Genomic DNA, 24,339 nt, shown 5'->3' with positions numbered 1-24,339 from the left:
GACTGCAGCTGCTGGCTTCGCTCCTGGGCAAGGTGGAGCAGGCTAGAGCCCCTTTCGCTTCCTTTTCCTGCCTGTGCCGCTTCTAGAAGCCAGCCACAGGTTGCCAGGAGGTGACATGGAAGAGGAGGAACTCGGTGACCTCTCCCTCTCCTGCATTCCTCCAAGCTGGGGAGGACGCTGCCACGGCTCTGAAGGACACCGTGCGTGTGTGTGCATGTGTGTTTGCGCACGTGGGTGTTGGCGTGGGACGGGAGAGCACAGCTCATGGGGCACACTGGGTCTGAACTCCTCAAGTCTGAAAATGGCTGAGCATCCGGGAGACACAGATACTCCCCTCCTCCCTCCCCTTCAGCATTCACCCTTGTGTCCCCCTGAGATGTGCCCCCAGACGACACAGCAATAAAAGGTTTACATAGACACAGCCCTGTTCTCCACTCTTCCTGTCCTCCTGCGCGGGACTCCACTGCTCATTCAGGCCCATCTCTTTCCGCAGGAAAGACCAACTGCTTTTCCAGCACTGGAGCGGAGGGAGGTGGTGTGCTGGGTGTTGGGGGTTGGGGGCAGCGACAAGGGTGGTAAATAGAGACAGGCTCTGGCAGAGCACATCCGATGTTCCCCAACGCCTGCCAGGAACCAGGCCCTTTCTTGGCCAAGCAACACTTTCTGCCCAGCTTACCTACAGCTGAGAGCCAGCGAGCCCTGGAGACACAGGGGAAGAACGGGCCATCTGGAGCACCTGTACGCAACTCTCATTTTGGGGTGTTTACATTGTGAGTTGTGTGAATGCTTTAGTGGACCTCCTGTTTTAAAAAGCCCTCAGGAAGGTAGCTGAGATAACTTCAGGACACAGCAGGTTGAGAACTCAGACAGGGCTGATGAGCGCCTCTTACCTCTGTGCAAGTCAGAATCACTTGGTTTGCTTTTCACAATACCTGTGGAATCGGTGTCTCAGGGGTGGGCCCAGAGCTGTATTTAAAATTCTCCCGGCGATTCTAATGGGCAGGGTTGAAAACCACTGTAGGCTAAATAAAGTGAGAACAAAAGTTGCCCTTCGACAGGGATATGGACTGGTGGGTCCCTCAGATGCTAAGAGAAGGGAACCAAAGAGAAAGTGTTTGATTCCATCATGTAGGAGATGTTTGTCCTCAGAGGGCACAAGAAAGGAAAGGGAGGCTTATCCTAGTTGATCAGTGTCAGAGTGGAGTTACCTCAGAAGGGAAGCCTAGACAAGTGTTCCCTTGCTCAGAACCAGAAATCTGTATTACACGCAGTGAGTAGCACACATTATATTTTCTTTGTTCACTCCCTGTGGTTTTCCCTTAAGTTTTAGTAAAGTTCTCTTTTAAAAAGAGGTTTTTATCATGATTCTGCTGGGCTGAACAGAAATGAATAAAGGGTTATGGTTGGGCTTGGGTTGGAGTTGTAGAAAGGCAGGAGCCTGGAGTCCAGCAAAATGATGCAGGGAGGGAACAAGGAAGCTCAAGGAGATGGAACTCCGCCAAGAGGCAGGACCAGCTCTTCCTATATGACCCCTTGCCCACCTGAAGCTTCTGGTGTTCTCACGGTTCAAACCCTGGAGGGGAGGTGGACACATCCCACCTCAGCAGGCCAGAGAAAGAGCCCCAGTGGGCCACAGAGGCTATGGTGGATGGCAGGAAGCCTGCCTGCCCCAGTCACCTGCAGTCTGGGACACCCGCTTGCTGTCTGGGAAGATGTGGGTGACTGTGGTGGGACAAGGGGAGGAGATTCTTTTTTGATGCAGTCCCCCCTCCCTGCTCACTTCCTCCCCACAGAGATATTTAGACAGGAAGGCAAAGCAAGAACCACCTATTTACTCAGCATGGAGCCCACTCCCTTGGAACAATCTCCCCCAGCACCCCAAGTCCGTGTTCTAAGTGTATGAGAATCCAGGTGTAGGCCTTTACTGAGGCAAGCATGGAAAATGATGAGTAGATGCCCTCTCGGGTTCAGAAAGTTCCCACATCCCCTTAGGGAGTAGTGCCCTCATTTTGCCCATAGGGCAATTAGATCCTTGAGCTCTGACCTTCTTGTTTGGTTAAAGGCACTGTCCTTTCGGTGCACTGTAGGGACCTATTCCACAGAGAAGGAAATTACCCTGAGAACTAGGAGAATCACCTGCTCCCAATGCAACAAGACCCCTGACTGCCAACCTCCTGCCTCCCCAAAGGAAGGCAGGGCTACGGTGGGGTGGGGGGCACATGTGCCCAGCTCCTTGCACAACGATGGCACCTTCCTATCTGTTGACTGGGACAACGGATGATTCCTGAAGCCTCTGTAAGAGCTGGCTTTGTAGGTCTTCCTCCATCACCTTCCACCAGAAAAAGTTCTCACCCCGAACCTTTGGGGGTTCACTCTGCATCCCTGGGTTCCGAAAAGCCACAGTCACCAGCACATTCAAGCAGATGCCATCTGCATTGTCTTTGCCCAGGTGCTGCAGTCCAAGCAACCCCTTGGTCTCCACCGCCAAGTGGTGCAGGGTGAGACATTCCTGTAGCAGCCGCAGGATGGCCATCTTGATGCCACCCCTTTGCTCCATGGGAGTGAAGCCGCAGGCAGTGATGGGCAAGTGAGGCATCCCCCCTCTGCCCACCAACACCCACACTGTCTGGACGCTTGTAAAGGTGGCCACGAGCCGCTGGCAGACCAGACTGCAGGGAAGCTCCTGGGGCAGAAGAAGAGGGTGCCTGGCTTGCTGCCGGTACTGGGCAGCCAGCTCTACCAGGTGCAGAATGTCCTGAGCTCGCAGTGGAGTGGGTAGGGAGGTTCGTGGGTACCAGCCAGCCTGCAGGGACTCTGCATCCGCCTCCTTGGAAGTCTTCAGAATTCCACCTGGAGGAGATGTTGAGGATGGGGTGGGGGAAAGGGTCTCTGTTGAGAGATGTGCCCGGTCTGGCAGATTAAATGGCCACCCAGGCATTCGAACCCTGACCCACCCCAGGGTAGGGGCTAGTAGGCGTTGGTAGGGGCTGGGAGTCACATCCTCAAGCTGGAGATGCCAGGCTTCTACCAGACAGACTAGGGGCTCATATCACTAGAAGACAAGCAGGGGGAAAGGTGTCAGCTGCCACCCCTTCTCCTGGCCAAACACTGCCATAAACTTCAGACCCCCTGGCCAAACACTGCCAAATGGGCAGGCCATACCCGTGGCTCGAGCGAGGAACACAAAGCGGATCCAGGAGGGGCCCCGCTCCTCCACAGACAGCAATGTCAGAGGCTCACAGTGCAGCCCGGCCTCCTCCTTCACCTCCCTCTGCAGTGCCTCCACGATGGTCTCCCCAGGCTCCATTCTCCCTGCGGGTAGGTACCAAGACCCACGGCACTCTTTCTTGGCCTCCTGAATCAGTAGCACCTCATCCTAAAGGGAGAGAGAGGATCCTTGCTGGGAACCTTCCCTAGCCCTGGCGTTAGAGCCCATCTCAAATACAGTCAGGAAAAACCCCCTTACTGGTGCACGCCTCAAACGGTCGAGCTCTCCAGGGAGTTGGCCCTTGTGTGCCGGGGTCGCGGCTGTCTCGCTCTGCAATGTAGCCCTCTTTGCATTCAGACTTCCATTTCAGAAAGGGGCTAAGATTCCCAGGAACTGTTTCAGGGGCTACAGATTAGGCCCCACAGTGAGGTTTGCCATGTGTCCTGCACTGATTCATGTCTAGATGCCATATGTCTCTATGTATATCTCTCATCTTCCCTGGTGATTTACAAACTGTGGCAAGGCCTCACACTGGGGCCTGGGCTTTGAAACACCCCACCCCCACCCCCACACAGCTCCTACCCATGGCCCTGGCCCCTTCTAGCTGTGGTTGCAGCAGCTTGCACAAGGATGAGCTCAGAAAGAGCACCACACAGTGGGACAGTTCTGAGGGAAGCACAGGTCATGCCATTACTGTCCATGGGACTCAGAGGAGGTCTCCGAGGCACTGGGCAGATACTTGGGCCCACTAGCGGCAGGCACTGTGCTTAAGATTCCAGGGAAAGAGGACTAAGACAGGCCTCCTCTCAAGACACTGAGGCCTAGCGGGAGGAAATGAACAGGCTCCTGGGCCTCAGATGCCTCTTCAGGATAGAAGGACAACCTCAGGGCTGGGCCGCTCGAGGCTCAGATGTTAAGTGTGAGTGAGAGTGCTTTGCAAAACTAGGAAGCACCACGCACTAAGTGGTGGCTGTTGCCGGCAGTTCCTCTGTCCCCACCGGGGCTGGCTGCGCGCTGCGGAGGGCCGGGCGCTGGGCCCGGCGGGCGGACGCTCACCTGCTCGTTGAGGAACACGGCCAGCACCACGTAGCAGACGTCCTTCCGCAGCCGCACAGGCGCTAGGGGCTCCCCGGCCGGCTCCGAGTCGCAGCTGTGCACACTCAGCCCCTGGCCCCCTAACACCGCCGCCAGCGCCCCCGCCAGGCCCTCCGAGGCCATCGGGTCCCCTGGGAGATGGCAGACGGGCGCCCCGCAGACCGGCCACGCAGGGCAGGGTGGGACACGGGTGCGACAGTGGTCCGCGGCCCTCGCCCCCTCCCCCTGCCGACTCCGGCCAGACGAGCTCGAGAATGCGGAAGCGCCCGGCGAGCCCTGTCCGCTGATAGGCTACGCGTCACCGCGGCCTGCCCGGATTGGCTGGCTCGCGTCGGTCAATGCGGGGGCGGAGCCAGTCCGTGGGTTAGGAGCCGGGCCTGGCCGGTGGGCGCCGCGGAGCCGCTTCTGCTTTTTAATCAGTTACCCCTCCACCCCCGCCTCTCTCTCCCGACACTGCTAGCCACCAGCCTCGCTAATTCTTCCGGCAAGCGCTTGTCCGCGCGGGTTCCGACAATGACGTCATCCTGCCTGCGGGCTGCAGAGCCCCACTGTGGCCAGCAACGATGACTTCACAACAACCCAGATGACATCACGGAGGCCTGGGGCCGTGGCTGGGACCTACTGTTCAACTTTGGTCATGCACCTACCGTGGCATGGCCCAAATCTATCACTTCCCAAATAACCTTTCTTCACTAAAAATGTACCGCATGTCACCATGGCAGGGGGAACATTAGCTCCCTGCCTTGGAGGATAGTCTGACCTTGGGGAGATGGACATAAATATATAATAAAAAGTCAACTGAGGGTTATAAGCCAAGTGCTAAATGAATGGCTTGGGCAAGAGGTGTGACAGGTGTTCAGAGGAGAGAGGGAGCAGGGCTGGGATGGTCAAGGTGTGGCTGGCCATGGGAGGAGGGGATTTGGGCCTGGAATCAGCCAGCCCAGCCTTCATCGGTGCCCCGGCCCCTTGTCCACTGCATTTCCCACGCAGTTTTAGGGTGTTCTCCACTGCAGACTGAGAGCCCTGGGAGGGCAGGGACCAGGTCCTGCTCCTTCATCTTTACCCACCCCCACCACACACACACACCCAGCTCGCACGACCTGGTGGCCTGGCGCTTTGAGAGCAGGGTGTGGGTTGTTTTGGCGAGTTCCGACTTCTCTCCCAGACTGACCTTTCCTCCTCAGAGCTTCCTTTAACCTACTGTCAGGACAGGAATGCAGGGCCAGCTGGAGTGAAACTGTGAAGCCAGACAAGTCTGGGCTCCTCATCCTTAGTTGGGTCTCCCCTTTCCCTCCTGCCAGCTTGGTGCACCTTCCTTTTGGGAAGGTGTAGATGAAGCACTGGACTTGGAACCAGATGCCCGGCTATAGCTTACTGGTTGGCTCTGAGCCTCTGGATGAGTTGTGAGCCTCAGTTTCCTCATCTGTAGACTAGGCTCATAATAGCCTTTCTTGGGGGGAGGTGAGACATCACAGGAGGAGCTCTGTAGACTGTCCAGTGCAGGTGATGGTGACCAGGCAGCCTGGCCCTCAGGGGGAGCCCTCCGGGCCACAGCACTTGTTGCTGACACAAAGGCCCACTGTCATGAAATATGACTACAGGACCGCCACCCAACTAAACTCTCAGGTATTCCAGCCACACCAGACTGGCCTCCTCAGGCCCCTTTTACATAGGGAATTGACAGCAAGTTCCCTGGGGGAAAGGCCTGTGGTAGGTGGTAGGGCATCCCTGCTGGGCCCACAAGCTTTTGAGCCACTAGGTGAATACTGCTGACCGCAGCCCTATCCAAGATCCCTCTCCTCCCAAACGCTGGAACTCACGGGGCTGAGTTTGGCCCCGGGGACTGCAGAGCAACTTGTCAACATACTTGTTGTGTGTGAGTGTCTGCACATCGGTTTTCACATCTGTGAAGTGGGGACAGCGTTGCTCTCAGACTCCTTTCTGCCTCCCAGGGATGATTTGAGAGAGAATGAGGTCATGTCTGGCAGGGCTCTGAGAGCCTCAGAGGCAGCCTAAGATAAACACCAGACTGCCTGGAAGAGCAGACTGCAGCAAAACCCCACTTCACTCCCCCATATCACTGGGAAAAGCACTCCTCCCCTGTTAAGTGGACCTAATCACCCCTGTGGCGAGCAGCACAGGAGGCAACAGGAAAGCCCCCTGTAAGCTGAAAGGGCTGCCCAGGCAGAGGGCCCTCAAGGCTATGTACCCAGCACTTCTGGGAGTGCTGAAGGAAACAGGACAAAGTAGACTTTCTCAAGGCGTTGGTTGGAAGACAGCACACACCAGACCGAGGCAGCAGAGGTCCTAAGACCCATAGGGGAAGCCGAGGGTGGAAAGGGGCTGACGGAGAAGCCTCCAGAACCAGAAACAAAGAAAGTTCTCCGTGAGAGTTCACTCTGCATCCTCCCTTCCCAGAGAGGGTGGAGCACTGGCTTGGTTGGGGGGAGGGGGTTGGATGCGTGGCATGATGGGCAAGAGCTGCCGGACTGGTAGATCGCCTTATACAGTACTCCCAGCGCCCACAGGAACAAACCCGGAGGCAGCCATTTCCGAGCACGTGGACGCACACGCGTGTGAGCGCATGCGCAGGAAGGCCGTGTAGGCAGCCTTGGAAACAGGGCCGGGAATGGGCATACAGGGTGGGGCAAGGGCGTCGTCAACTGTAGAGGCCTCCACCGGGCAATAGGCGCAGTCCCCTTGCAAAGCAGGAGGGTGAGGAGGGCAGTAGCCCAAGGTGCAGGGAGGGGAAGTTTTGGCTCAGCCCGTGCCTTGCCACTAGCTTGCTGAAGGACCTTGGGGGAGCCCCGTCTGCCCTCTAGGCCATCTGTAAGATGCAGCCCTAGGTGGATCCTCAAACAGAAAATGGACATTGTTTGGAAACTGGTGAAATCCCAGTAAGCCCTGATGCTTGGTTAATAGTGTATGGATAAGGACTTATTGTGTTGATTACTGTGTCATCTTTGTGTAAGATGTTAACAGGAGAGGAAGCATGAGGAAGGGTAATCAGGAACTTTCTGCACTGTATTGTGACTTGGCTGTAAATCTAAAATCATTTCAAAATCAAAAGTCTAAAAACGTACTTTATAAGAAAAAAGAGGCTCCTGGGTGGTTCAGTGTGGTAAGCATCTGCCTTTGGCTCAAGTCATGCTCTCAGGGTCCTGGGATAGAGCCCCTTGTCTCACTCCCTGGTCAGCCGGGTGTCGTCTTTTCCCTCTCCCACTACCCCTCCCCTGCACTTCTTCCCCAACCCCTGCCCCTCAAATAAATAAATAAAATATTTTTTTTTTAAAAAAGGACAAGGAAAAATTTGGCACTGATTATCCACATGCTGCAGTCACTTCCAGCTCTTAGAGCTGTGCTTTGGTGACATGTGGACCAGTGAGAGAGGCAGAAGCAGAATGTGAACAGTGGGATGCTGGGAGAAGCAGAGGCCCCAAGGGCAGTCCTCGCCTAGAGGTGAACAAGCTGAGCCTCCATGAGGAAGAGGGCCACCAGGTGCCCCCAGATGCCCCCAGGTGTCTCAGGGTCAGTCTCCACCTGGCAGGACTAACTTCCTGCCCGGGGCCAGTCCGGGAACATTTGGTCCACCTGCTGTTTATAAGAGTCAGACCCCATATGCCCTTAAGGGCATGAGATGGGGTGGGGGGGGAGAGGTCTGTGGAGAAGAGAGAGGCCTGGTGACTGGGCCATCTTTGTCTTCCCACGAGAAGGACCCTATGTTGGGGTTTTGGGGTGAAATTAGCCATATAAAATGAAATGTAGATAGCGAAGGGTCACTCGGTGCCACTTGGAACATGATCAGCTATAAAGTGTCTGTGTTGGAAGGACAGAGAGGACAGCAAGCCCATCTGCAAAATCTGTGAAGGGCTGAGACTAATGTAAATGAGGTTATAGTCAGAAAGCTTGGTTCAAACACTGATTCTGTTGCTAAAACTGCTGTGTGACCTTGGGTGACTCACTTAACCCCAGCCTGTCTCTCTTCTCTTCTGTAAAATATAAATAAATATAAATAAATAATGTCTACCTCAAAATCATGGAAAGGGGTTAAATAAGATCGGTTAAATGAAAACAGTGACAGAGTAAAATGTAGGAGCTCCTTGATTTTCTTTTTTCTCTATCCCGTGAAAACATGAAAATAACCTAGCTCTGCAAACAATGAAGAAGCCAGATTTTTTTTTCTTTCAAATGAGGGATGGTTATGTGAATCACAGCGAAGCCACAGAAGGGAACACAAACAGCCATTTAAAATGAAGGTTAGGTAGCAACCCAGAAAATGACCACAATACAGTGTCAAAAGGAAGAAACTGAGTACAAAACAGACCGACTCAGTCATGTATAAAACAACTCCTTGGAAAAAATACGAGGAAATACACCAAAATGTTAATAGTGGTTGGGTTGGGGTTGAGTGGAGATGAACTTACAGGTGACTTTTTCCTATTTTTTAAATGTTCTGAAAGTCTATGAAATTTATAATAAAAAAGTTTTATTTCATAAAAAACACCATTCCCCAAACCACTGCAGGAACAGTTAGGTACCCCAAGAGTCGCAGTTTGCTGGCGCTGCGATATACAAGGGCATGCGAGCAGGCAGAGCCACACAGAGGGCCCCGGGGCGGGGTGGGGGGGCTGTCCAGTGTCTCAGGCAGCAAGCCAGTCCCTGGGAAGTGGGCCTGGGGCCAGCCATGGGCACCGAGGGCAGACGACTAGGCAAGAGCTCTTCTAGGCCCCAGTCCCAGAGCTTCAGGTCGGGTCAGACAGGAGAGCTGGGGTAGCCTGCAGTCCCTGGCAGGCTGGGGCTCCCAGATCTCTGTAGCCCCAGCGCGCACAGGAAGGCTGCCATGCCGCTGAACCCTAGGGCTCTGCCTTGTCCATAGTCTGCTGCCAGGAGCATCCTCAGGGCAGACCCCTGGAAGGTTCCATCTGCTCCTCAGTGGGAAGGATCCAGGCCCCAGGAAGAGGAGCAGGCAGGGGTGGGTGAGGTCCCTATCATCGAGTCCCCCAACCCCACTCCATTTCCTTGTCTCCCCTCCCTCCCCAGTCCACATGGCCTGCAGGAGCAAGGCCAACCACTCCAGCAGCAATCACAAAACAACAAGACTTTAATGGAAATCACCAAGGAGGGAGGCGAGAAGAGGGAGCAGGGACAAGGCATAGCCCATATCCTTCCCTCCAGCTGAGCCTGGGCAGTCTCCTGAGGCCCCTCCCCTCCAACTTCACTGTTGTCTGGCAAAAGGGCAGGATGTCATCGGCCCCCTGTCCAGCATGCCTGCGGTGCGAAGAGCCACCCTGGAGCCCAGTGAAGATGTGGGTGATGTAAGCAGTGCTCGGGCACAGGTGGGACAGCAGGGACGAGGCAGCAGAAGGTGTTGCTTAAGCCAGAATGATTCCCGAGGTCCCCCCAGGAAGGGCTGTTTGTCTCTTGGGTTCAGGGAGCAGGTGTCAGAGGGAGTCCTTCACCCCCAGCGTGGAGGTGTGGAGAGGGGTGCAGGGACAGAGCAGGTGCTGGCCTGCGAAGGGCAGGTGTGGGCTTCAATGGCACTGTGGTTGTTGGCTTTAGGACCCAGATTGGAGCGGAAAACAAGGTGCCCTGCCTGTGCCCAGAGTGGTGCCTGAGGGATTGATCAAAAGTCCCCAAGTCCCCCAGTGTCATTCTCTCCTGAAGCTGTGTGGGGATTGAGCACCTGGTCTACCTGCCCCCAACCTACCCCAGATCCCCTCTGGGATCCCCCTATTTAGCCTCCTGTAATGTTCCCACAGACACCTTCACTGCTTGGAACACAGCCCAGTCCATCTAGAAGAAAGAGAAAGGACAAGGTGTTTACAGTCACATCCCGGGGCTCTTCCCGCCAAGAATGGCCTTTCTGGGCCTAGGCTGGCTGCCTGCTTGGCCCAGAATGGGTTTGCCCTGCCATCCCAGCCACTCTCCTGGCCAGTGTCACCCTCACCTGGGCATAAAGCAGGCGGCGGTCAGGGGACAGGCTGGGTCCCTGGTGGCAGAGTTGAGCAGAGAGGGCAGAGGTCTCTGGGGACAGGAAGTGCTGAGTGACGCTCACGGTGCTCACCAGGCCCTGCACCTGTGCCAGAAAGGAGGTGGGCAGAGGCTCAGTGGAGACACGGGCTCAGGCATCCTCCACTGTCCCTCTTGCCCCTGAGGTCTACTTCCCATGAGGACCCCCACCCAACTCTCAGAGAGCGGGGCCCTGGATCCAGCAGCAGGGACCTCAAAGGGCATGGCCAAAACCAGGCCAAGGGGAGGCCAGAGAGGGCCCAGGCAGGGTGGGCATCAGAGGACACGATGCCCAGTAGGGCTAGATGACTTCCGGACTGCTCAGCTTCGCCTCTTCCTTACAGTGGAGCGGGACTTCCTGCCCTGCCTTGCTCTCAGGGCACTGGGAGGGGCGAGGCCAGAGGGGCAGGGGACCCCTGTAGCAGTGTGGTGTCTGCTCTGGCCGCTTCGCTTCGCATAGTCTGAGCGCTCTACAGAGCCCCTGCCCCGCTGGGGAAGCACCTGGTGGGGAGCCCCGGCAGGCACCAGCACGGCCTCTCCAGGGGCCTGCAGCAGAGTCCAGCAGTTCACGCCCCACTCCTCCCGCAGGCGCCGCCGCAGCCCTGTGTCCAGGTAGCAGCAGCCTGGGGTGCCAGGCTCCAAGTTGCCAGCTCCGGTCGGGCACACCTCAAAGAAGAGAAGGGGGAATGAGCAAGGTGGGGAAATGAGGAAAGGGCCACAGGGCAGGGTGTAGACTTCCCAAAGGCCAGGGGTGCAAAGGGTAAGAGCGGAAGTGGTCAAGCCTCAAGGGATAGGCAGGGGGCAGTCTTAGGGGTGGGAGAAAGGGCTAGGCGGTAAGGGGCTGGAGCTGCTCAAGTCGGCAGAACAGAGATTTCTGAGGCTGGGGATCTAAACCCCCACGTTTCTTGGGACTAGATGCCTTGAATAACTTCTGTGTCCCTGGCCCTGGCCCCCTGTCTCCAAAAACCCAGAAAAGATACCCTGCATGAACTGAACTCATAAGCTGTCTGTACCAGGAGCTCTTAACCTTGTATCCCATGAATGTCCTGAATCGTGTGCTAAATTGTAGGCCACTAGATAACTGTATGTCCCTAGGGGGCCATCTAAAGCATCGATCAGATTCTTCTGAGATCCCAGATCCGGCAAAGGCCACAGAGAAGCCCTGATGCCCTATAGATGCACAGGCTTGCCTGCCAGGCTGAGGCCTCCAAAGCAAGCATGGGTATGGGGGGGCCTTCCTCAGCCCAACCGGAGTGGGGCGCTCCTGGGGCAGACAGGGATTCATGAGAGCTAGAGAAGGAGAAGCCCACGGAGTACCTGCAGAGGTCAAAGCCAGCATCACCCTTCACCTGGCCGCCAGCCAAATCCACCTTTTCAGTAGGACCTCAGTCATTGTCCCTGGGTTTAGGACTCAGGGCTCCCAGACTGGCCCATGGGGGAAAAGGAGGCCGGTGAGCCAGGCTGAACCCTAGGGTGGCCCCAGGCAGGCGCCAAGGCTCTTTTGCCCTCAGAGTCCATCCTGGAGCTTATTGGTGTTTCCCAGGCCACCCAGTGAGAAAAGGCCCCTCAAACCTTCTCTGTGAATCATCAGGCCCGGCCCTGTGAGACTGCCTAAGGGCCACCACACCCAGACTAGATGAGGCCATCTATGTATGAAGGTGTGCTTCTGTCTGCTTACTTCGGCGTGTCCCAGCATCGGTGTGTACATCTACAGATCCCTGTATGTGTGTCAGTTTGTCTGCAGATATGCGTGCCTGTGGGCAGGTGGGGGGTGGTGGACAGCTGTGGTGACACCAGCCTGTCTGTGGATGTGTTCGTGTGTCTTTAGTAGCAGTGACCCTTAGTGGATGTCTTTTTCCCAGGACATTCAGGGTTGAGATGGACTTTGGAACCACTGCATCTGCTCTAACCTTAATAATGACCTTCCACCTCCCCAGCCCCATGGAGCTTCCCACCTCCTGCTCATCCCCTCATGTTCTCCTTCCCTGCCCCTTATTTTGGTCCAGTCTTTCCCTCCTCGGTCCAGTTTTTCCTACCTCCCATGCTGCCTCCCTCAGCCCTCACTCACTAGCATCCCAAAGAGCTCATAAGATGTAGGTCTCGGAGGAGGGGGCAGGAGGAGGGCATCTCAGACGGGCTTCCCTTCCCGCTCTGCCACCTGGAGCCCATGCAGGGGAGGCTGTCTGTCCCCAGGAGAAATAGGACTGTGACCTGGTCTCACGTCTCAGCTCTGCACTCAGCCCGGGTTTACTCAGCTGCAAAATAGGAAGCAGCAGCACCTGCCACACAGGGTGGCTGTGCCAGTTAATCGAGATCGTGTACCCGAGGCCCTTACACAGTGCCTAGCCTGCACCAGCTTCTGCTCTCGTGTCACCTTTAGGTCCCTGCTCAGCCCCAGCTCTTCCTGTGTGCCCCACCACACAACTCGTAAGGTCCCAAGCTGCTTTCTCTGTGTGAGTCAAGGCCGTCCAGCTCACCTGGGGGGGGGGGGTGGGGAGAGTGAGCACATGGGGCACGCACAACAGGAAGAGCTTCGGGGGGCTGGGAGCCCCCACTTCTAGGGAGCACGAGGGCAGCGCAAGGGAAAGGGGAAGACTCCCAACTCCTTCCTCACCATCTGGAGAAAACGGCGGATGCGCTGGGCGTCCTGGGCCCGGAACACGTGCCACACAGTGCTGACCTGGCTGCCGGGAGACCAGAGCCCCTCCCCGTCCAGGCCTGAGAGGAAGTCTGTGGAAGACAAAGAGGTCAGGGGGGACTTGGGGGTGGCGGGGAAGAAACCGCACATCAAGATTTGTGGCCAGTCCCTGCCTCTGGCCCGGGACCCACCTTTCTGTGCCCGGTGCCAGGCAGGCGGTGGGGCTTCGGCACATACCAGGACACTGACCAGGTCAGTCACCTCCACACAGAGGTTCTTGGTCCCCAGGTGCCCACGGTGTGGGTTCACACCTGTGCAAAGGCAGAGAAGGGACCGGCGGGTCACAAAGGCGCTCAGAAGTAACAGGCATGGGATCAGGGGTCAGCCAAGAGCGGAGTGGGCACTCACCATAGGCTGCCCACAGCTGGGGCTCCAGTGGACGCAGGGCGGGGCCAGGTGGGAGGTAGGAAGCCAGGTTGAGTTTCCCATGGCGGGCACAGTACTCGGGGAGGGGCAGGCTGTCAGCCAGGTTCTCCAACCTGGAGGGGGCAGGGCCATGCCCAGCAGGCTCAACCCAGGTACCCAAGATCCCCTCTGAGCCCACTTCTCCTGGGGTCACTCCCAGAGGCAAGAGGGTCATGGGGTGGGGGGCGAAGGAGGAGGGGAAGTAAGGGTAAGGGGCTGGGCAGAGGCTAAGGAGCTGGGCCAGCCCTTTCCCTTTGGTACTATACATACCTGCTGGTGTCCTCATCCCCCAGAGCTCTGTGCAGCAGAAGGACGGAGCCCTCGTCTGACTTTGGGCGAACTAGGGGAGGAGACATGCCATTGGCCCCAGGAGAAGAACCTCCTTGCCAGAGGACCCGGCCCTGTGGCAGCAAGAGGGTTCAGCTTCGGCCCTGGGCTCTGCTTCTGGCTCCCTCCCCAGGGTCACCATGGGACTTTGCTGCCACCTGGCTCGGCCTCCCAGCTCCTCCTCCCCCACATCAGGGACACTTACTTTCAGGCCGGGAGAATCCTTCCCAGAATGTTGTACTGTGGAGGCTTGTGGGCTGGGGAGGCCCGAGGGGGGTCAGTGCCTGCACCTGGCCTCCAAGAGCCCCAAGAGCTTCTGTACCCCACAGGTTGCCTCGCAATGTCCTCTGAATCCCTGACACCAACACAGGCTGTATCGAGAAAAGGCAGAAGGATTTGGGGGGAGAATGGACAGGCAGCCAACTTGGCCAGGCCGGGGCATGTTGTAGGGGACAACAGACCCACGTGGGGACCAACCCTGCTGCCCACTCCGGGTGACAGACCCAGTCTGCCTACAGATTAAGCTCCAAGGGCAAGTGGGGCCGGAAGAACTGGGGGCCTGGAGGGAGGAGCCTCACCTGGCCCTGCCTCCAGTGCTCCTGGAAGAGACGGAAGCCTCGCTGAGGCCTGGGCTCCTGCAGCCACAGCAGAGCTCCGACAGGAGGCAGCCGGGGCCGCACTGGCGAGAGGGGCAGGCCCAGGCCTTTGTGTAGTCCTGGCCCGGCCCGCAGCCCAGGCCCCAGGGCTTTCTCCTGGATCTTCCGTTCCACCACCTGCGCAATGATGCTGTCCAGGATGTTGGTGATGCGGTCATCCTGCATGGACAGAAGGACGGAGGGGCAGGACAACTCAGGACCTGCCTTACCCCACAGGGAGGGCCAGCCCAACCTCTGTCCCCAGGCCCCCAGGCCTCCCTCTGTGCCCTTGCTCACACTGGGCAGGGCAGGAGTGACCGGGGCAAAGGCCATGTGTATCCGCTCGTGCCCCAAGCAGAGTTTGACAGCAGTGGAGGCCAGCAGTTCACAGAGAGAGGGACAAGGTAGGGGCCCTCGGCCGGCACGGTCCTCTGCCGGGGTCTCAGTGGAGTCCGGGGTCTCTGGCAGGGAGGAAAACGGTGAGGGGCTTCCCCTTTCTCTGGAGGCTCCACTGCCCACAGGCTCTGCCCTCATCTCCTGGCTGAGTCTCTCTCCTCACTGCTCTGGAGGCGCTCACCTCCCGCTTCCGGCAGCTTCCAAAACCTCTCCCAAGGAGGGGCTCACAGTGGGGGTCTGACTGGAGATGGGTGAGGGGGCTCGTCATACATTTTTTTTAGATTTATTTTCTCTGGAATGACTTGAGAAGAGTGATGGAGATTAGGGATGGCACAGGAGAGCTGAAGCCATTCCAGTCTGTCCTCAGGACGCCAAGCTCGGCCCAGCCTCCCTGGACAGTCTAAGCAAGGGCCAGGGGAGCTGCTCACCCTCTTTGATGTCCTTGGTTCTGTTGGTATCCCCGTTGCAAGAAGATTGTGGAACTGGGGGAGTTTTCTCTGTCGGCTCCTTCTGTGAAACCCATCCACCGCCCCCCCATCCAACCAGAGATTTAAAAATGGCAAAGAGAGTTCAATCCAATTCAACCCACCAGTAATTAACAACAGACTGCAAAACTGGGTTTACAGGGAGCAGGTTCTGTGATACAACATTAGGTGGGGAAAAGGTGCTCACAGAATTCCACACACAGTACTGATCTAAAATACACAAAAATAAGCGGAACAAATACAGAGATAAGTGACTGGAAAGAAATACATCCAGATGATAACGGTACCATTCTAGCCTGTTGTCTTCTTCCTTATACTTGTTGTATTTTCCATAATGGCTCTGTACCAGGGTCTGGCACGCAAAATGCATTCAATAAACTATTTCTTGAATGAATCAGTTTCACAACAAAAGAGTGAACTTTATAAAAACTTTGTAAAATGCACACTGAGTGCCTGCTCTGTGTTAAAAGCACGGTATAGAAAGAAGGTGGGTCTGTACTCTGTCCGCAGGAGCCCGGGCCTGGGGAGTGGAGAGACAGGGCCCGCCAGCGAGCAGCTCCAGCATGATGGGGCAAGTGCTGAGCCGGAAGGCGTACAGAGTGGGCAGGCGCTCCGAGGAAGCAGAGAGGGAGGTGGGGCCAATGCTAGAGCTCCCTCCATGGATCCTGATCACCAAAGGAGAGGGAGAAGGACCTTGATTTTACCCAGCATCCATGTCCTTCATCCCCACCAAAAGGACGAGGGCCAAACTCTGCGAGTAATATCCAGACACACTGCCCAGTCTGGGGGCCCACCAGCTAGTACTGCCCAGCTTCTTACCTGCTGGCCCCCATCCCCAGGGGCCCACACCCGGGCATCAGCTTGGCAGGGGCAGTGCCCCCGGATGTCAAACTTGACCCAAACCTCGTGCATGGCGGTGCTCAACTCTGCCAAGGCTGTGAGTGGGGAGGGGAGACGGAGTTTGGTAGTGAGTGTGGACAGAAGGGCCTCGCCAAGCAGCAGGGCATGGGATTGGGCTAAGCCACATCCAGACAGGAAGCCGCTCTCCCCCGAGACCCACCCTCTGCACACCCCACCCCTCCAAGATGGCTCACCCTGGCTGGAAACAAATTGGGTGAGCGTCAGGGAACTGGCAGTATGCCCGGCCTCTTGGGGACACTCCTCCGCGGACTCCTCCTGAGGGCCTGTGGGGTAGGAAGAAAGAAGCTGCAGTCAGGAAACCGAGAAAACCACAGCTTAAGGTTGGTGAAGAAGGGCAAGGGCATGACATCTAAATCAAGGGACTCAACAATCCATAAATCCATAAAACATGGGCTTTCTGGGACACTTGGGTTCAAGAATCACATAGGATCCTTTGCTTGCAGAATGCAGAGCCTTTAAAATGCTGACACTCATTGCCACACTCCAAGATGATCTTGTAGAATACAGTGTTCTCAAACGCTTCTGACCCTGGAACTCTTTTTGGCTACCTCTGTGGGAACACTGGGAAATTTTAAGCCCTCGGGCGACTAAGTGGAGCCAAGGGAGAAAAGCTGAGAACCACGAGAACAGTAAGACATGGGATCGGAAGGTCTGAGTCTAAATCCTAGATCCAACACTTACTAGCTGTGTGACCTTGAACAAGTCACGTAACCTCTGTGTTTTTCTTATCTGGAAAAATGGAGGCAGTGATACCCAGCTCACAGTGTTGTAAGGTTTAAAAAGGTGCAAGCCAAGCAAAGTGGGAGGCATAGAGTAGGCACTCGGCTCCTTTTACAGGTGGGCAAGGACACAGGTGTAGCCCTCTGGACTCGGGAGAGGGAAAAGTCTGCTCTAAGGGGCATTGAGCCATGGTGACTGAGGCTGGAGCTGGCAGCGAGGCTTTCTTGGGGAAAGGCAGCCCAGAAATGGCCACAAACCTTAGAGACGCCCTTTTCAGGCCCCCATCCCTGCCCTCCCACCTTCAGCTCCCAGCTCCTTTCCTACCTGCTTTCCTGGCCCATCTAGGCCCTGCCATGCGACCACAAGCCACACACAGCCGGTGGCTGCAGTGGGGGCATTTCCAGTGGGTATTGAAGAGCCCCCGGTGACAGCGGCTACAGCAGCGAGGAACGCCTGGGTTGTCCTCCGTCCTGGCTGGCCCCTGGCCTGTTAGCCACGGGAGAGAACAGGGTCAGAGAAGGCTCAGACCACAGGTCCCTTCTGAGGACCTCCAGGCAGGGATGGAGTGGAACAGTGGAGCCACCCCGGAAGGGAGACAGGCCCCTGTCAGACAGCCTCTGTAAAGAACCTTCCCATAGCACTGTCTCCAGAAAACTCTCCCAGCAACAGTGCAGGCCTCACCTCCCCAGTTCCTGCTCCAAGGATTTCCCCATCGGCCCTGAATTATCAATCCACACCATTTCCAACACAGCCCTCCACCCACTTCCCTCCATCCTGAGGTGGTGTCCCTTCAGGAGACTCTGAATACCAGAAGAGGGAACCTTAGGAGGCCACGCCTTCCCTCACCCAGAGTTTCTGACTAAGCCCTCCTTGGTCAGTGGAAGGACGCCAGTGAGCATGCGTTCATTTACTCATGCGACAAACACTTGGTCCTGTGCGGGGCTGAGTGCTGGCGCCTCAGCGCAGGTCGGGGCTCAGAGCTGCCCTCCCAGCGCTCACATTCCAAGAGGGGAGATAGGCCCGCAAACATGGCAGTGCTCATGATACTCCAGAGTGCTGCAGGAGGAGACTAGGATAGAATGACTAGGGTGGGGATGCTGGGGGCAGCAACAGACATGGGCCCCAAGTGATGAGTAAGTGTTCATTCATCAGGGAGAAAGGGAGGAGAAGGGCATTCCAGACAGAAGGAACAGAGAGTGCCAAGGCCCGAGGGGATGGACAAGCTGGGGTGAGCCGAGGAGGATGGGCCGCCGGTGATGTGAAGTGCTGGGAATCCAGGCTGAGGGAGGGCCAGACCAGACTGGCCGAGGGGAGGGGGAAGGGACTGGACTCTCTGGGACAAGAGGGAGCCAGAAGGGGCTCCTACCCAGGTTGTGACCTTCCTGCAGGGGCGTGCACACATTTTCGAATGCATGTGCGGGGCTGTAGGAGGGTATAGGAGGGAGACCCTGAAGCCAGAGGGACCCAATGAATGGCTGGCACCCCACCCTTCGCATCGGCCCAGACCCTACTAGGTTCCCAGGGCCTATGAGCCCAAACAGCAGGGAGGGCCCCCACCTTCCAGTGCCCTTGAAAACACGTGGCACTCTGTCTTGTTTCCCCAGCAAACCCAGAAACTCTCAGGCAGCTGGACTGGACCAGGTTTCACACCTTCCCAACATCCCTTGCCCCAGCAACAAACTTCAGAACTCATGTCACCTAGGAGCCTAAGCCAGGAATAAGGGCAAAGCAGGGCAGGAGCTCTCTCGAGCTGGTACCAGGATGGACTGTGCTAATGGGAGGAAGGGGCCCACACTCTGCAGGCCCCATGCTCCTTGTCAAAGCACAGTGACCACAGGATCCAGCCTTCCCCGGCTCCCGCCTGCCCACGTGTCCTGCTCACCTTCCCGCTGCGCCCAGGCCAGAGCTTCACGCTCCCTCCGCAGTAGGCGGCACAGTCGGTCCCCCAAACCACTTAGCAGATGCTTGGCGAGGCCCTTGCTGAGCCTGGCCTCAGGGCCAGACCATCTTCCCTCCTCAGGGCAGGCTGCAGAGTCTTCCTCCTGCGGCTGCTCCCCTCCCAGAGGCAATCTGGGGACGGGGTACAGGAAGATAAGGAGAGAGTCCCGACTGGGAGGGTGCTGGGGGCAGCCAAGGGCAAGAGGCTCACCTCGCCACTTGCTGGGAGGGGCGGGCCAGCCCTCCCGCCTCTCCAGCTGCATGGGCACAGCTTTGGCACTGAGCCGTGCCTGCCAGGGGAGCCGAACAAGATGTGTCATGAAGCCCCGGGTCCTGGAGGCTGGCCCTGCCATCTTGGGGTCCTGAGGAGGCAATGAAACTGGTCAGGGGTCTGGGCCTCCTGAGCTTATGGGAGCCCCAGGCCCTGCCTTTAGCACCCAGCCCACCCACAGGCAGAGCGAGCCCAGCCCTAGGCCCTGGTCTACAGAGCTGGATTTGGAGCTAGAGAAAGTGAACCAGACAGCCAGAACCTTCACAAGAAGGGCTGGGTGGGGGAGCCTCGGAATGCGTGATGTGGCCTGACGGCCAAGAGGAGAGGTCTGCTGTCCAAGGCTGGAGCTGCTGGGCCATCATCCTGCTCCAAGTGCAAGTTTGTTTTGTTTTGTTTTGTTTTAAGTAAGCTCTATGCCCCAACGCGGGGCTTGAACTCTCGACCCTGAGATCAAGAGTCGCATGCTCCATTGACTGAGCCAGCCAGGCGTCCCTCAGTCGGTGCAAACTTTGGATAGCTCCACAGTGGGCTTAGTGATATCGCTGACCTCCTGTCAGCGTGAGGAGACAATCCGGGCATAGGACGTTGGGTGCCGGAAGGTGAGAAGGCCGGAGAGTTTCAACACAGGCCACAGGTGCAGTAACCCAAGAAGGGAGAGGGGCCAACAGCCTCCCAGCCCTGGCAGAGGCCCGCAAGAGCACAGACGGACCCACACCAGGTGCAAGGGTGCCTGAGCAAGGCCCCTGGGGGCTTCAATCCAGAAGCTTCAACCAAGAAACTGAAATGACCCTGAACAGTTGAGCCCGAGCCGGCAGTGCTAGAACCCTCCGTGAAGAGCACAGTGTGACAGCAGGTCCAGGAGACACCTTCCAAAGTCCTACTACTAGCCGAGTCCAAAATGAGTTCCCATAATCCGGCTGGCCTAGGGAGGAGTTGTTCATTCCTGGGGCACAACAAGGGGTCCTTTAGGAGGGACAGTCCCCCAGACGGGGGACAGACAGTAGCACAGACAGTCACCAAGATGAATGTATGCCAAGTGCTCACTTAATTTAGCGCCAGGAATTCTTCAAAGCCTTTGATGTGAATTATACCATTTCATCTTGCAGCAGTCTTTACAAGGCAGGTGCCATCTTTAGCCCCATTTTAGAGATGAAGAAACTGAGGCCCAGAGAAGTGAAGTAACTGGCCCAAGGTCACAAAGCACCAGGCAGCAAAGTCAGGACCCAGGTGTTGTTACAATGCCACAGACACATCACAGCTTGGGAGGAGGCCGACGGAAGTAAGAAGCCACTTGCTCTGGCCTGTAGATGCTAAGGAACTCCCAGAGAACCATCACATCCAGCTGGAAACCAGACCACTTGTATGATCCCCTCATAAAGGGCCCAACGACCCCAATTCCCCACAGAGCGCCAGTCCTGGTTGCCCCCTCCCAGGTAGGACCCTCTGCACCCTTACCTCTGTGGTTAGTATGCTGTGAGGCCTCCGCCTTGTTCCCAAATGATGACTCCAGCATCTCCTGCCAGCCTTTGGCCCCCTGTCCCACACTGCCTGGGAAAGGGTTGGGTGGGCGCTTGGCGGCTGGGCTGCCAGCAGCTCCCTCAGGGCTGCTTGCCCTCTTGAGAGCCTGCAGCTGGGAAGGTGGGCTCTCCTCGTCCCTGGGGCAGCCCCCTGGGCACCCAAACTGCTCAGAGTGTCGTGTGAGCCATGTCTTCTTTAGCTTGGTGTGATGGCTGGGTGGGCAGGCCCTGGGACCAGATACCTTGTTCACTTCCCCGTTGGATTCACTGGGCCCAATGGCAGCCCCCTCCTGGCACTTCCCACAAGGGCCAAGGCCTCCATCTCTAGCAGGTGGGTGAGATGAGCAACAGCCTCCCTGGGGGGTAGGAGGCCCAGGAGAGGGACACCTGGATGTGGCTGATGGTCCCAGCTGGTACCCAAGGCTCCCACCCCCCGGTACAGCCCAGACGTTGCTGAGAGTATGAACCAGGCCCGGAGGACAACCAGGCCAGGGGGTCCGGGGAACAGCGTCCGGATGCCCCAGCAGGAATGGGCAAAGACTCTGATGCCTGCCGACTCCTGCCTCTCCATCTCTCTGGTGGAATGAAGGACGTTCCGCTTCCCCAGTTCTCTGGAGATGCCCACCAGGGGCCAAGCCTAACAGCCCAGGTTCCGCGGTTGCCAGTGGCTCCTTTGCCAGCCTGAGAATGTTTGGATCCTTGTGGTAAAAGCCCTAAAGAGAGGAGAAAGGGTAGAGCTCATGCTGACTTTGATCCCAGCACTTCAAAGGATGGGCAGAACTGACGACCAGCTGGTGTGTGCCTGTGTGGCCTGAAGGGTCGGGAAGACACTGAGGAACTCAATACTGGTTTCCAGACCCTGATCCCTAAGCGCCTCCCCACTGCCCTGCTACCCTGCCCCCGGGGCCTCCCTGAGATTTCTCAGACCTCTGAACAATCCAGCAGCTAAAGGGTCAGCGCCTGCCACCACCAAAGGATCTGTTTAGACAGTTTGATGACCAGTATCAGACTGGTCTTCAAATAGCGTAAATCTTATTCCTGGGCAAGGGGGTGGGTTGCCTGGGGGGGGGGAACATGTGTCATAGACACAGGTCATGGGGAAACCTGCCACATCCCGCAACCAGATAAAGGGCCTTATCTGCCCCCCCACAAACTCCAGGACGAGACCACATATTCAGAGACCGCAGTTCCCAGGGCCTTGCTCTGGGGGGGACAATGAGTGTGTCAGTCCCTGAAATGGCCCAAAGGCAGGGAAGGCTTGGTGAGATGGAATCACTCGGAGGAGGCATTGCTTGTGGTTGACGCTGTCTGATCTGACAGGCTCGTCTACTAGGGGTCCCATCTGATGTTTTCGTCAGAACAGAAGAGCAGAGCACTGTGGCCTGGCGTGGCTGCTAGGGAACACTCAGCTACCTTGCGTGATCTAAGCCCCAGGTACCCACTCTGCTCCAACAATCTCACCTTGTTGCCTAAGCCGAAGGCAGAGGGCACTTTGGGCTGCCCCCCTGAGTACACCCAGGGGTGTGGGGCCAGGGGCCAGTCACATGGATGCTCTGGGGGCAGGCTGGACACTACGTAGGGTGGCAAGCAGGTGGGCACCCAGAAGGGAGCTTGCTCGAGGATCTTGGTCTCCAGAAGGAAGGGGCAATGCAAGGGCCGGAAGGCCACAGGATCACTCTTGGGATGGCCACCACTATGCTCAGGAATCAGGGGGCCATAACGAGGTGGGCATGCCGAGCCACAGAGGGCCAGTGGGTGGGTGAGCACCGCCTCCTTCCAGCGCAGCCCCTCCTTGCTGCCCAGCCAGCTGGCCTTTCTCTCCCCATTTCGGGGGCCTTCTCCCTCCACCAGTGGGATTGTGTCCTTGGGGCTCTGGGGAAAGCCAGGGGGAAGCCAGGAGTCTGGGGGGCTTAGAACACCCCTCCAGAAGGGAGCAGGCTCTCCGAGGCACAGTGCACCACGGCGCAGACCATCTCGAGGCAGGGTATCCGGCTCCCGTCCCAGGATGCCATTCTCGGGGGCTGTCTTCTCCCAGGCTGGGGTGTCCTTCAGGAAGCTGGGCGTACTCTCCATCACTCTCCTGCCCTCATGGGGCTCTCCCAGAGGGGGTCCCTGGAGCATAACCAACACACCATGAGCACGTGCCCCAAGCACCCCACCGCCCGGTACAGAGCTGGGCACCGCCCTGCAGCACCAAGGCAGCTCAAACCAGTAAGGCAAGTGCCAGCCTACAGCTCAGCTCCACGCCACCTGCCCACATGCAACCCGAAGGACCTGCCTGGGTGGGATGCTTGAGTGTGGGGCGGTCAGGAGTGTGGGGCGGTCAGCCCTTGCCCCAAATGCCCAAGCCCACCTGGGCCAGAGGCCCTCGGCAGACTGCCACTTGCAGGATGGGTCTGGATCCTGGGCACGATCCATGGGGCAGGGCAAGGGGAGAGACTCCAAAAAGCTGAGGTCGCTGGAGAGTACTGCACTTGGGCACAAGAAGGCAGGATCCTGGGGCGCCTGGGTGGCTCAGTGGGTTAAGGCCTCTGCCTTTGGCTCGGGTCATGATCCTGGGGTCCTGGGATCGAGCCCCACGTTGGGCTCTCTGCTCAGCAGGGAGCCTGCTTCCTCCTCTCTCTGACTGCCTCTCTGCCTACTTGTAGTCTCTGTCTGTCAAATAAATAAATAAAATTTAAAAAAAAAAAAAAAGAAGAAGGCAGGATCCTGGCCCTGACTTAGGACCTGCTATGTGACCTTGGGCAAGTCATATCACTCCTCTGGTCCTCCATGTGGCCTTGTGTAAAATAGGGTTTGGAAACCGGCAGTCTCTCGAGGCCTCTCTCCACATTGCCATCTGTGGGGCCAGGGGCTACTGCTTGCCTACCGCCAGTGCTCAGCCCCACTCAAGCTTGTAGCGGTGGGAAGCACAGGCAGGATGGGCAGAAGTCACCAGGGACGAGCCTCCTGGCAGGGCTGCTGGCTGGTAACTCTCCCTACACTTGGGCAGTCGCCGGTGTGTCTCTTCCCATTTCTCTATGGTTTCTTGGCTTTGGAAGCAGAGTCCGGGGACAACTGCTGGGGGCTGAGATCTCCACCACAGCCCCCAAGGGAAGGAGGGAGCCAGCACAGGAGAGGGGGGATTAAGAGGCCTCAGCTGGGACAGGTCAAGCTGCTTGAGTCCAGCAGGCAGTGCCAGGGCCGCTGGCGGCCGCTGGTAACTGCAGCCTGGCAGGGGGAGGGAAGGAGGCGGGGAATGCGGGCTGCGCCCCAGAGAGAGGCAAAGGAGGGAAAATTGAACGTGCGTACGAAGGACCAGGGTGACAGGTGGCACCAGAGCTGCAGCGCTCTCCCAGCGCGGCCCCCTTGGCCGGCTGGCTGAAGCCCCAGGAGAGAGGGGAGGTAGCCCAGGGAGCCCTGACAGAGGTCGCTCGGGTTTTCTAGGGCCACCGCTCCGTCGCGGTCCAGCCCCGTCGGGCATCCTAACTTTCAGACCTGTGGCGCAGCACCTTGGAGAAGCATGGGGAACTCCCTCGCTGCGGGCAGTCGGGTCTTGGCTCAGAAATGCCCAGCTACGAGTGTCCCCAGAAGGCCCGCCCCTGCCGCCCCCTCTCGGCGCTTACCTGGGCTTCGCGGGCCAGGCGCGGCGCGGGCGGCGGCGGTCGTCGTGGCCAGCGCCGGGCGCCCGCTCCCCATGGGCCGGCTCCGGGGCCTCCCGGCCGGCGAGCGAGG

At 57.6% G+C, this 24,339-nt stretch overlaps 2 protein-coding genes across 3 annotated transcripts; both read right to left on the bottom strand.

The window, feature by feature from the left end:
* Positions 1-1,811: 1,811 nt before the first annotated feature.
* NUDT18 (nudix hydrolase 18) lies at positions 1,812-4,514 on the bottom strand. 2 transcript variants are annotated; one of them, XM_044268155.1, is made up of 3 exons: positions 4,265-4,514; positions 3,163-3,376; positions 1,812-2,850 (listed from the first exon to the last, which is right to left on the bottom strand). In XM_044268155.1, the coding sequence occupies exons 1-3, from the start codon at positions 4,424-4,426 to the stop codon at positions 2,255-2,257; spliced, it is 972 nt and encodes a 323-aa protein (XP_044124090.1). In that variant the 5' UTR covers positions 4,427-4,514; the 3' UTR covers positions 1,812-2,254. The 2 variants fall into 2 exon arrangements, with proteins under 2 accessions (XP_044124090.1, XP_044124089.1); XM_044268154.1 differs by having other exon boundaries at positions 3,241-3,376; positions 4,265-4,477.
* Positions 4,515-9,386: 4,872 nt separating this feature from the next.
* HR (HR lysine demethylase and nuclear receptor corepressor) lies at positions 9,387-22,736 on the bottom strand. The gene is made up of 18 exons (XM_044225190.1): positions 22,087-22,736; positions 20,564-21,338; positions 19,049-19,199; positions 18,782-18,969; positions 17,224-17,385; positions 16,353-16,442; positions 16,078-16,193; positions 15,202-15,283; positions 14,675-14,838; positions 14,321-14,557; positions 13,948-14,113; positions 13,686-13,755; positions 13,359-13,489; positions 13,142-13,261; positions 12,927-13,042; positions 10,814-10,978; positions 10,251-10,379; positions 9,387-10,096 (listed from the first exon to the last, which is right to left on the bottom strand). The coding sequence occupies exons 1-18, from the start codon at positions 22,696-22,698 to the stop codon at positions 10,034-10,036; spliced, it is 3,537 nt and encodes a 1,178-aa protein (XP_044081125.1). The 5' UTR covers positions 22,699-22,736; the 3' UTR covers positions 9,387-10,033.
* Positions 22,737-24,339: the final 1,603 nt, after the last annotated feature.

The sequence above is a fragment of the Neovison vison genome, chromosome 11 (genome assembly GCF_020171115.1).
Source record: "Neovison vison isolate M4711 chromosome 11, ASM_NN_V1, whole genome shotgun sequence".
Lineage (NCBI taxonomy): Eukaryota > Metazoa > Chordata > Mammalia > Carnivora > Mustelidae > Neogale > Neogale vison.
This window is presented reverse-complemented; position numbering and strand designations above follow the sequence as displayed.